The sequence below is a fragment of the Pholcus phalangioides genome, unplaced genomic scaffold (assembly GCF_987345545.1).
Source record: "Pholcus phalangioides strain wild (caught in Gottingen) unplaced genomic scaffold, Ppha-v1.0 ptg000015l_1, whole genome shotgun sequence".
Classification (NCBI taxonomy): domain Eukaryota; kingdom Metazoa; phylum Arthropoda; class Arachnida; order Araneae; family Pholcidae; genus Pholcus; species Pholcus phalangioides.
Window position 1 is genome coordinate 52,819,700 of NW_028301608.1, and position 12,823 is coordinate 52,832,522.

Sequence of the window (12,823 nt, forward strand, 5' to 3'; positions counted from 1 at the left end):
CACAGGGTGTCCATATAAAAAGTTATTTATTTATTTTTATACGGAAGTTATTCAAGAATGTAAATTTTGTTTTTAATTATTGAAAATTTGCCAAAAATTTATTCGTGATACGTTGTGTTAACATAGCATAGTATATAAAATCAATAATTCGTGCAAAGAATTTGAAATAAAACAATGGTTAATTAATATTATTAATGTCATTTCTACAAGAAAATAGTTTTCGAGCACTTTTGAAAATAAGAGGTACGAGACCTCATTCCACTGACTGCGCTCATGTAAACTTGTCCATTAATATGTTGATATATCGATAACATTTTCTCTTGGCAATATTTTACAAATTTTTTGCATTATTATTATTTTTTATCTTAGGTGGTATTAGATGTTTGAAGATGAGTCTGAGTTGTCGACACATAATTAATTCCGAAGTCATTCAAGTCCCAAATGGCCAATACGAAATTCGCTTGTTGTCTTCGAAGTGTCTTTTGACAAACCTTTGTTCTTCGCGTTATCGGCTGTTGTTTCCAGATCACGCATCTCGTTTTCTCGTATTATATATAATAGAAAAAGGAAAAACTTTATCAGTACCCGGCACACGTACTTTCTTTGCTTGATTGCGTTCAACCTGAACTCGAGTTTGAAATGTTGCGTGTGCCTTTGCCCTGGAAAACGTACGTTTAAAAACACAAGGATAAAAAAAACCCCCTCTTTTTCTCGATTTTTATAGCGTCTTTTCTTTTTACCTTAAGCGCATTTTTATTTCACTTATTTATTTATTTTTTACATTATAAATATTTTTATTTTTGTCTTAGACAACCTTCGCGTGTTTTCCGACGAGTCCGTTCTGAAGTAAGTACGTACTGTACATAGTGAAGTCACGCATATCGGTTAAGTACTGATACAAAAGAGAAAATACTACAGCCAAAGATTTCGACAGTTTCGCAATTAATGGCGTTACTTTCGGAACGAATACTGAATTGGAATTGAAGGATCGTAGTTTTTCTGGGCACGATATTTTCTTCCGTTAACAATTTTTCTTTAGCGTTTTTCTTTGCCACAAAACGTGTATTAAAGTTTTGTATTACGCCGTTATTTAGAGCTTCGATGAGAAATATTATCAATACAGAATAATGTAGCATTTAACCAGCCATTGAGCTAGGTTTTAGTTTTATTTTTAAAAAATCTCGATAGGATATAGTATAATAGATTGGGCTGTAGCTCTCTTTGATTAAAAAGTCTCACCACAGAGAGCAACAGCCCTACAACGATAAAATTATTCAATCATAACACTTCAGTCATAGTGAGAAGAGTTGGTGGCAGATGGCAGCACTACACACAACATGCATTACATAGAAACAAAACTTCACGTCATTTTCACAACACATACACACACATTCCAGCATGTACCAATTCGTTAGAAGTTCCGCAGAGGAGTATGGACGAGGTGCATGTGGGGTTAAGTAGTGCATAATAGGTTCTTTATAACGAAAATTTTACGAAACATTTACAAGTACTTTACAATTGGTTCTAAAATGAAAGTATGATAAATACTAATCAAGTAAAATTTTGCTGCGATCGAGCATCCTAGATTTTGCATCCCAGAAAATTTGCAAAAGGCAAAAATTGATATTTAATATTTATTTTATATTTTATAATAATATCACACTTCTCTTTATTATACAAAAATGAATTTACTCCGTAACATTTGAAGAGCAATTAGCCGAGAGATCAATGATTGTGTTTGGTTTTTGTTGTTTTTCAGGAACTAAAATATTTGTATTAAAAATACAAAGGCTGTCGTAAAATATGGCAAGAATAAAAAAGTATTAATGAATAAGAAATTCAAAAAAAATATGATAAATGAAGAATTAAAAAATAACAATAAATGATCAATTCCAAAAAATAATAACAAATGAATAATTCAAAAAATATTAATAAATGAAGAATTCAGTCTCAGCATTTTCATATCTCGCCTAAACATTTTTTTTTCACATTTCACGGAATAAATTTCTTTAAGAAAAGGTGAGAAACGCACAAATTTCACTATTTGTAATTCCTTCATTTATGAATTCTTGGCGATAATTTTTTTTTATTTAATTTGTCTGTTTTTTTAGTGATTTATGTTTTTTGTTGAACATATTATCCACATGCATACTTTCATAATTTTTTCACACATACATTTTATTATGTAAAAACTAATTGTTCACCCATACCTTTTTCTTTGTAATGAAGCATTAGTCCTGCAACAATGAAGATTGATTGAATTCATGAGGGGATGAAATTATGACATCTTTATTTTCCAAAATCTTTGCAGATCATTTCTCCATATTCTATTTGAGTTTTTGAAACCAATAAAATTTTGACCGATACAAAGATTTCTTTGCAAATATAACAGGCTGATCTCAGCCATGATTTTCATTTTTTTTCATTCGCATTGTTTTCATGAAAAGTATCGTAACATGGTCCTCTGACAGACTCTTCATTTCATATAGTTAAATTATTCATGTTACGGTAAATGTGATAAATCGGTTATAATAATCGCTTATAATACATATTAATCGATTAAAATGCGTAATAAGTTATTATACATAATCGCCAACGGTCTCGGTAAGTTTGACAAATTTTTCATTTTCAGAGGCCATTGTACATAATACCCAACCATCGCTGGTAAATTTTATAAATACTAAAAATACTAACACTTTTGCCTTCGATTGTGCATTATAGCGAAGTTTCATTGAAAATTTGATAATGCTAAAAAGTTTCTTTTACGGTGATTGTACATAATATCCAAGCGTACCTGATGAGTTTAATGAATATTTGAAATACATGTATATCGCTTTTACCGCTGATTATTCATATATACGGATATATACATATGCCAATACGGAATGGTAATTATGCATAATAACCAGCAAATTCCATGAACTACGAACGATTTATCATGATCACCAGTGACGCTTAGGTATTATTATGTATAATCACCGGTAAAAGTGATGTATATATAAATTCAGGGAATTTCGTCAACCTTACAAAAATGGTCGGTGATTGTTTGATAAAATTTAGGGAATTTTATCAAAATTACAAAAATGATAGGTCATTATGCATGATCACCCGATTCGTAAATTTACCGAAACACATATACCTGAATAAATATATCCTGAGAATGACGAAAATGATGCAATAAAAGAACGACTTTATAATTAAAATAAACATCCAGAGAAAAGAGAAAAAAATGATCAAATTATGAAATTTTTACTAAAGCTGACGGTAACCATGGGAAATGAATTTATATATATATTTATTTTTCTTCAAATACGAGTATTTGAATTTGGACTGGAAAAAAAAAATTAGAGAATATCGTCATAAAGAAGAATCACTTGAAATAAGAATTTCCTTATTATTCGAATAAAATTCAAAAAAAAGGGGGAAGAAATCTCTGAAAGAGAACATTTCCTGTCAGAAACAATAACGTTTCCAGAAAAACTCGACATCTTCTTTGAGATTATTTAAATTACTTCCTCTGTTGATTCAGCGGAAAAATTCACTCCAAAGTTTGAAGTTTATATTCCTTTTTTACTTCTTCTTCAGTAAATAACTTCAATATGAGTAGGGGCAAAAAGGGGCTTCTGCCTCACCGCAGCCGCCGCATCCGCAGCCATTCCGCAGCCGCCGCATCCGCAGCCATTCCGCAGCCGCCGCATCCGCAACCATTCCGCAGCCACCGCATCCTTCTATTCCGCAGCCAGCACCTGAGTCATTTTCTTCTGTGATAAGGGGTCTTTCTTAAATTAAACTTTAGTGTCTGACATCAAGTCAACGCAGCTGTAATGACGTCAAAGATTTTTCAACGCTGCCCCCATTCCGCAGCCACCGCATCCTTCTATTCCGCAGCCAGCACCTGAGTCATTTTCTTCTGTGATAAGGGGTCTTTTCTAAATTAAACTTTAGTGGCTGATCACTCCCAACCCATGACGTCAACGCTGCCCCCTTTCCGCAGCTACTTGGTCATAAGAGGGGGTCATTGCTGAATTATTTTTTTCCCAAGCACTATCGACGATTATTATTAAACTGATAAGGGGTGTATTCTTAAACGTCTGATTCACGAAAGAGATCTTTTTTTCGGGGGATTAATTACATCTTCCTAAGTAAGAGGGGTCATCCATAAATTACCGATTTTAAGGGGGTTATTCCCAAAAAACAATGAGATACGCAAATGACGACAGAAACTTTGATTAATGAATAAAAAAAACCATTTATTTCTAACACAATCAATGCAAATGAAATATATACACAAAAACCCAACACCAAAAATATAAAAATCAAAAGAAAAAATACATATAAACCCTTCACCAAAATCAATTAAATAATATATATACAAAAATAAACCCAACACCAATTAAAATATATACACAGCGTCCATGAAGCACTGTTCATTCACTAACACAACTATATTTATTGAAGACCACCACTTTTGCAGACCACCACTAATATCAAACATCACCACTACTGAAGCCACCACAACTATATTAATTGAAGATTACCACACAATTGAAGCCACCACATCCATATTTACTGATGAGCATCACGATGGGAAGGGAGTTATCTTTTCATTCGAGAGATGATTATATAATAAAATCACCGGAATGTGCAGAAAAAAAATATAAAGATATAAAAACTATGAAAAATAACAACGTGTATAAATAAAACTATATAAAAAAAAATCACCGGATGCTACAATGGCCATAAGCTAAAGTGCTTATGCCATCGTCTAAAATATACCTTTTATTGTCATGTGCCGACAAACTGATTTTTCGTTGTTGAATTGTTTGCAGCACATGCGACCGGGATTGAATTTTAGGCATGTCGTGCCTCATGAAAGAATTATTGCGCAGACAATTTAGATAATCTGCATGTCTGATTTCTTTACTGACAACCGAGCGCACGACACCCTTCGCAGTCTTTTTTTCACAGTCACCGGTAATAAAACTATACATCTTTGGACGCAGTCCCACAAATTCGATCACCGGTTTCCCTGCCGTCTCATCCTTCATCACCCCGATGACCTTCTTGTTTCTCTCGCTGTACAATTTGTGGTCACCGGGGTAGTTAGATGTGTCGAATTTGTGGGAATCTCTCAGCATATCTTCGTAAATGTCATCGGTATAAATTTCGTAGCACAACGAATCCGTGTCGGTGAACAATAAGGTCGCATCCTGGCCGTACTTTTCCTTGACGAAATTATAGTGGAAGTCCGCCATCAGGTGCTTTGATAAATCTAAAATGGTGACACCGGTGTATATCGGACGATCCAACCTGATGGCAGTCTTCTTCATTTTTAGCACGACCAGGTCTTTATTAATAATCTTGAAGCTTTCGAATGCTGGGGATGCGATTAATTTTTTTGCTCTCTTCTCCTTGTGTACCAAGTGGATGTTGTTATGTTTCCTGAGATTCTCCAGCGACTTCCCATACACTGCATTATTCATCAACTTATAGAAGTCTTTTTCAAAATCACCGGTGGCTCCCTTTCTCTTCTCGGTGTTGAATGCAATGTACGGGCGGAGCCATGATCGCTGAGAGAACTCGAGGACACGACGAATCGATGTAACTCGCATCCCCAGCGCTGTATAGAGTTTCAGATTTTTATAATGGATGACGTACGCGACCTTATCATTCAAATTTGGAGCTAGTTTGACACACGGATTCGATGGCCCACCGGTTTTCCTCATGTACTCAGAGTACATATCACCGGATATTTTCACGTTTTCAGCCGCCAAAGGGAAATCGTTATGGAGGTCGTGAACGTTCACCGGGTATTCAAGATCGACCTCCAAAATGTACCCCTTGGCGCTATCATCGGGGATGATGTTGAAGTCTGTTGACTCCACTTCACTAGACGTCATCCACCGGAAATCACTCACTGGGAGGGGTTCCATCATACATTTGCCATACAAGTTGTTGACGTCCCAATATATGATCCATTTTTTCTTCTCACCGGGGTTGAATCCTGGAACCATTGGGTTGTTGGCTCGACTGTGTCTTCTAGTGATGCATGAAACCCCTCCTCTGATGCCTTTCTCGAGAAACAGGTGGATGTCTGGATCTGTTATAAGTTCCAATCTTTCGCCCGTCATCTTCAGACAGGCGTTCCAGGCGAGACCAGGGGATGTATACATGTGGGCGGGATCAATTTTATAGTTTTTCAGACACAACTTTCTAAAATTCTGAAAGACGTCTGCTAGCAACAACACGTCTGTCTCCACATACAAGTCGTGATAGTCACCTAAGGACAGCATATGGAAGGTGCCCCACACCAGTTGCGCATGCTGATAGTCATCTGTGGATATGTTTTCCCTACCCAAGGAGGTGTAAAAGGCCTCTATGGGGGGAAGCACCGGTTCGTCAAACTTATCCATGGAGGTCATATATTCGTAAGGATAAACTCCCTTACGAAGGAGAAGCGGTGTCTTCTCACCGAAAGCTCTTTTCATATTTATAAAGTCACCGGGGTTCATAGATTTCACTAGGGTATCAAGAGAAGCGGATAAAAACTGGAACGAATCCAGAAATCTGAGGTGACCCAAACTGAAGGAGATAAATTTCTCCATGTTTTTACCAATGACCTCTATCCGCTTCTCCTTGATCCGACCAAGCCCTTCCATGATGAAGTGAGCATCATAATTCTGCAGGTTATGAAAAATCACCGGGATGTGCTTTGCCATCTTGAGCTGCAGGTTACACTTGGAGTGTAACGCTGATCTGTATGTACCGCTAACATGGCAATGATCTCTCACCCGATCACTACCAAGAGGTTTGCCACAGATAGTGCATATCTGTTGGCTCTGGAAGCGTCTCTCTTCCTCGATGGTCATCTTCAAGGGCATCGGGTTGTTGATTTTTTCCAAAATGAGCTTCTCTTCTTCCAGCATGCTTTCCAGAAATACACGGACGCTGTCCTCTCCCCTGTATACAGTGGGTCTCCTGAGAGCCACACCATCGGGACCAACAACCACATATGCGAAACCGCATGGACGGTGAAGCGATGTCGCCATGGAATGGGAAGTGGCAGGATCAGGTGAGCATGACTCCACTTTTGGCAAGATGGCCTCAAAATCTGCATATATAACGTAGGGCACCGGTAACTGAAAGGCAACATTCTTGAAGCTCATCCATTTTTCGTCTTCACTGGGATATGTAACCTTTTGGGCCCCATGCTCTCTACACTGGGTGAGATGTTTTGCATGGGTCTCAACAGAAGAAAACCTCTGCAAGCAATAGTCACAATAGTGACAAGTTTCTTTGTGCGCAGTGGTGCGGGAAAAAAGTCTGCTGGTGTTCCGAATGAGGCAGTAATGAGATGTTTCCTCATTCATGATGAGGAGCAAGTTAACATGCCGAGGCATCCTCTCATGTGTAATTCTCACTGGGAATATCTCCTCCCCCTCCACTCCGAAAACGTTGATTGTGATGTTGTTCTGTTTTTCAAACCGGGATATTTGTTCGAGAGTCACTGGGTATATCAGACCGCGAGTATCCAACTCATTCTCATAATTTGTGTATTTGCTAACTCGCTCGGCGTTATCTTTTCTAGCCACTGGGTGTAGGGCAGCGAGCACAGACCAAAGAAAACACTTTTGATCTTGATTCTTGATGTTGAGGACAGATTTTTTGCGAGCTATCCACTGTGGGAGTGGAATGTAGCTCGCTGGCGCCAGCGGTTGGTAGCGAGCGATGTTGAGCTCGAGGCAGATGATCTGATCAAGAACCCAACCGCTGCCGCTTCCTTCGAAATCTTCTGTAGATTTCTCCACCTTTTCGAAGGCTACACCCAGTTGCGTCTCGAGTACTCCAGCCGCGAGAGCGGTAGCCATCTTGCTGCGTAAGTATGCGTTAGTCAACTCCTCTTCACCATCCGCGCCTCTTCGCGAAAACACCGCTGTGACCACAACGTCCCACTTGATGGCACGTTGACGATGAATAGCTTCTCTCAATAGGGAGAGAAGCCTATCCCTTACGCTGATGAGGAAGAGATGCATGTCCCGATCTTGACCCTCATCGGGAGGGATGTTGTGAGTCACGAAGACGTCGTTGAGGGCTCCGTTGGGTGGTGGTGATCCGCTGGGTGGTGGTGGTCCGTTAGGTGGTGGTGGTCCGTTTGGTGGTGGTGATCCGCTAGCTCTGCTGGATCCTCCGTCCTGCCGATGCTTCTTTAGTATATGGCGTTTCAAGTCGTTGCTCCTGGTAAATGCAACCGGGCAGCGCTCGCATTTGAACGGTTTTTCTCCCATGTGGATCTTCTTGTGTTGGTTGAGATTGTTCCTCAACGCAAAGCATTTCCCGCAAGTTTCGCAGAGGTGGCGATTATCCTGTAATGAAAAATAAAATAAAATAATAAATAAATATATAAGCATATTGCAAGTATGAATGACAACCATTCATGGATAAGTTTTATCGGGAGCCGAAGCAACCCGCAAGCTTCGGGGGTGTCAACTCTATACAACATGTTACGAAAAAATCTAGAAAAAAAATTCGGGAATGGTTAGAAGGAGAGAAGAGCTACACTCTACACAGGAACAGAAAGAAAAAGTTCCCACGCAACAGAACAATAGTAGCCGGTATCGATAAACAGTTTCAGGCAGATCTCGTTGACATGAGAAGTCTCGCTCGTTATAATGACGGTAATCAATATTTATTGACATGCATAGACGTGTTTTCAAAGTATGCTTGGGCTGCCCCACTCAGAGATAAAACTGGAAAAAACATTACCACGGCTTTCTCAAATATTTTCTCCGAGCGGAAACCAGACGTGCTTCAGACTGACAAAGGAAAAGAATTTCTCAATAAAGTGTTTCAAGACTTTTTGAAGAAGCAAGGAGTGAGATTTTTCACTTCTCAAAACGATGACGTGAAAGCAGCCGTTATAGAACGTTTTAATAGATCGCTTAAAACACGAATGTGGAAATACTTTACTGCCAAGAACACATACAAGTATGTGGACGTCATCGATGACTTTTTATTTAGTTACAACAGAACTTATCACAGAAGCATCAAGATGGAACCCGTTCAGGTCGGTAAACATAACGAGGACCTAGTTTGGAGAACGCTGTACGCGAAAACACCGAAAAAAACAACGATAAAATTTCAAGTGGGTGACCACGTCCGCATCGCTCGCTCGAAACATCTGTTTGAAAAAGGATACGAATCAAACTTCTCTCACGAAATCTTTGTGGTTGACGAGTGCGTGGCGAGAGAAATACCGGTCTATAGATTGAAGGATTTGATGGGTGAGAGAATCAAGGGAACATTTTACGCAGAAGAAATGGTCAAAGCGAAACCCGAAGAGACTTTTCCCATCGAGAAAGTGATCAGAAAGAGAAAGAATAAAGGAAAGACGGAATTCTTGGTGAAGTGGCAAAATTATCCCGACAAATTTAATTCGTGGGTCGAGCTATAAATATCGGTTACGCAAGCGGAAGCAGCCCATTATTTGAAAAAGATGTCTTCCTTCTACATCACCCTCCCCAGCGACGCCTCTCCTGATTTTTTCCCGGAAAACAAGCTTTCGAATTTTGTGGTGAAGTTGCCAAACTCAATCAGTTTTTCTTCGGATTACGAGGTTGCCTTATCCGAATTAATCTTTCCTCACGCATTCCACAACATCACGGAACAAACAAATTCTTTCGAATTCGATGTTGGAACAGGATTACTTAAGAGTGGAAGAATCCCGTGTGGTTATTACGAGACTACTCAAGAATTGATAAAAGCCATCTCTCAAAATTTTCAAGATAAGATAGTTATAACGTTCAACCGCAACACGCGAAAAGTTAAAGTGAACCTCAAGAAAAGTGCCAGACTTATTCTTCACTCCGGCATAGCTGAAATCCTGGGATTCGAACCTGGTGAATTAAAGGGTCCTCTCCTCGAAGGTGTTTCAGTGTCGGACGTTAAACTAGACTTTCGCTTGTTATACGTATATTGTGATATTGTTGAACCCCAGGTTGTTGGAAACATTTACTCGCCACTGTTAAAAATTGTCAAGGTTACGGGCCAAGACGGAGAGATCGTTAACGCCTCTTTTGAAAGGGGTCACTACGTTGGGCTTGCGAGGAAAACTTTCGAGACGATTCACATTTATATAAAGACGCACACGGGACGTTTTGTATCATTCGAGCGTGGAAAGGTGATAGTGAAACTTCACTTCCGATTGAAACATCTGTGAAAATGCCATATAAGCAATATAGATGCTGCGTCGATAGCGTGACGCACCACTACCTCAATCAAGCCGGTCATGGACTCTCATATTATCAAGGTTCAAACCTGCAGCGCGGATATGGTATCGGTTCTATATTCGGCTCTCTTTTCAGGTCAGCTATTCCCCTGTTCAAGAGCGGTGCGAGAGCGCTTGGCAAACAAGTGCTTCGTTCTGGTGTAGATTTCGCCAACGATTTGGTTCAGGGAAGAGACGCTAGAATGGCTGCAACCGAGAGAGCGAAAGAAGCGGGTAGAATGCTGACAGACAAGGCCTCTGGAAAGCTCAAGAAGATGTTAGGCGGTCATAAAAGAAAGCGTAAAGTGAAGAATAGAGTCATTCGCAAGAGAGTGAGGAAAGCGTCAACACCTGACATTTTCGATTAACATGGCTATGATAATGGAACACTCGCCCGAATGCCTGAAAAGCGAAGTCGATCTCTTCTCGCTTCCACCCACACAGACCGCAATAGAAGGAGGTGAATGGATCGAGTTTCTACCTCTATCTAGCATAAAGGATATTGGTGCTCCTTTGGAATTCAACGTGACTGGATGCGCTGAAAATTACATGGACCTGTCTGCTACCCAATTACATGTTCGAGTGCGAGTGACGAAAGGAGACGATACGCCACTGCCCGAAAACGAGCTAGTGGCACCAGTAAATTTGCTTCTACATTCATTGTTTTCTCAGATAGACATCACTCTGAACGGTCGGAACATCACAAACTCTTCCCACACTTACCCTTATCGCGCCTACATTGAGACTCTGCTGAATTATGGCCAGGACGCTAAAAATGGACCCCTCGCTATGGAGGGTTATATCAAAGACACCGCTGGATACATGAACAATCTCGAGAACAATGAAGGAATGAAAAAACGAGGTGGATACATCGCCAAGAGTCGATCATACGATCTGATGGGAAGACTTCACTGCTCGCTATTTTTTCAACAGAGACTTTTGCTCAATCTCGTTGATATGAAGGTGCGTTTGGTGCGCACGAAACCTTCGTTCTGCTTAGTGGCCGCGGCCGAGGATTACAACGTAGTGATAGACCACGCTAGCCTATTCGTGCGAAAAGTGAAAGTAAGTCCTGCTGTGGCTATAGGACATGCTAAAGCTCTGGAAAAAACTACGGCAAAGTATCCGATCAACAGAGTGATCTGTAAAGTATACTCCGTTGCTAAAGGAAACATGTCCTTTGTGCAAGACAACGTTTTTCTGGGACCGATGCCAAACAGAGTCGTGATCGGGCTAGTGGATAACGAGGCATATAACGGTACATATAATACTAACCCCTTTGAATTCAAACATTACGACTTGAATTTCATATCTGTGTACGTCGATGGCCGTCCGGTCCCTCACAAAGCTTTGGAGCCGAATTTCACGACGGGGAACATAGTAAGAGCGTACAACAACTTGTTTAGATCTGGAGAAGATCGCGGCATTGATCTGACGAGAGAAGAGTTCAAAAGAGGATACGCGCTGTTTTGTTTCTCTCTGCTTCCCGACCAGAGTGAATGCGGACATTTACATCTACTCAGACAAGGAAATTTGCGCGTCGAACTGAAATTTTCCAAAGCTCTTCAAAAAACAATCTCTGTGATAGTCTACGGCGAGTTTCAAAACTTGATCGAGATAACCAAAGCTAGAAGTGTTTTGTGTGATTTCTCGAGTTAAATGGACTCCGAGCAGATAAAAAATGCATTGACATCAAATCCAGTCACAAAGCAGATATTCAGAGATGTATTCGCAAGCGACACTTTACCAAACGGCGTTCACAAGTATCCAGCTGCTTTCGTGGTTAACACCGACGTTCATACAGAGGAAGGAAGCCACTGGTTAGCAATATACCTGCACGACAACGTGACAGCTGAATTTTTTGACTCTTTTGGAAGACCGCCCTCACAATTCGTGGATGGGAAAATCAACTCATTTCTGAGCAAATACAAACGACTCACCTACAACGATGTGGCGCTGCAGTCGGTCAACAGCAAAGTGTGTGGACATTACGTTATATATTATATTTTTTGTAAATGTAAGGGCGAGAGCATGAAAGCAATTGTTTCGCGATTCAGTAAGCATAATGACGTGCGAGTGTATAATTTTGTATCGAAAAATTTTGTTCAATAAAAACCACTTACATGAAAAAAATCGTGTCATTATTTACCATGTCTCTGTTAAAGTTACATCACCCTTTCACGGCAGTCTGTGCTGGTGCCAGTGGAAGTGGAAAAACATACTTTTTAAAAAAATTCTTAGAACATAGGGAAAAGCTTATCGAACCACAGCCCAAGCGAGTGATATGGTTCTACGGAGAAGCTCAACAACTTCACGACGAGATTGATAACGTGGAATTCAGGGACGACACCGATTTCGAAGGCATAACGGATGCTCTATTGATATCTATTCGATGACCTTTTAAGCGAACTTTCGGGAGAACAGAGGATGGCCAAGTTATTCACCAAGTATAGTCATCACAGAAATCTATCGGTATTTTTCATTACGCAAAATTTTTTTCATAAGGGATTGCGTGAGATTACACTCAACGCCCACTATATATTTCTGTTTAAGAACAGG

At 39.9% G+C, this 12,823-nt stretch overlaps 2 protein-coding genes across 2 annotated transcripts; one reads left to right on the forward strand and one right to left on the reverse strand.

Annotated features, from left to right (window-relative positions):
• Window positions 1-4,718: 4,718 nt before the first annotated feature.
• On the reverse strand, window positions 4,719-8,285 carry LOC149076201 (uncharacterized). Its single transcript, XM_089242198.1, has one exon. The coding sequence runs from the start codon at window positions 8,283-8,285 to the stop codon at window positions 4,719-4,721; it is 3,567 nt and encodes a 1,188-aa protein (XP_089098324.1).
• A 2,348-nt stretch (window positions 8,286-10,633) lies between these two features.
• Window positions 10,634-11,923, forward strand: LOC149076202 (uncharacterized protein F54H12.2-like). Its single transcript, XM_089242199.1, has one exon. The coding sequence runs from the start codon at window positions 10,634-10,636 to the stop codon at window positions 11,921-11,923; it is 1,290 nt and encodes a 429-aa protein (XP_089098325.1).
• Window positions 11,924-12,823: the final 900 nt, after the last annotated feature.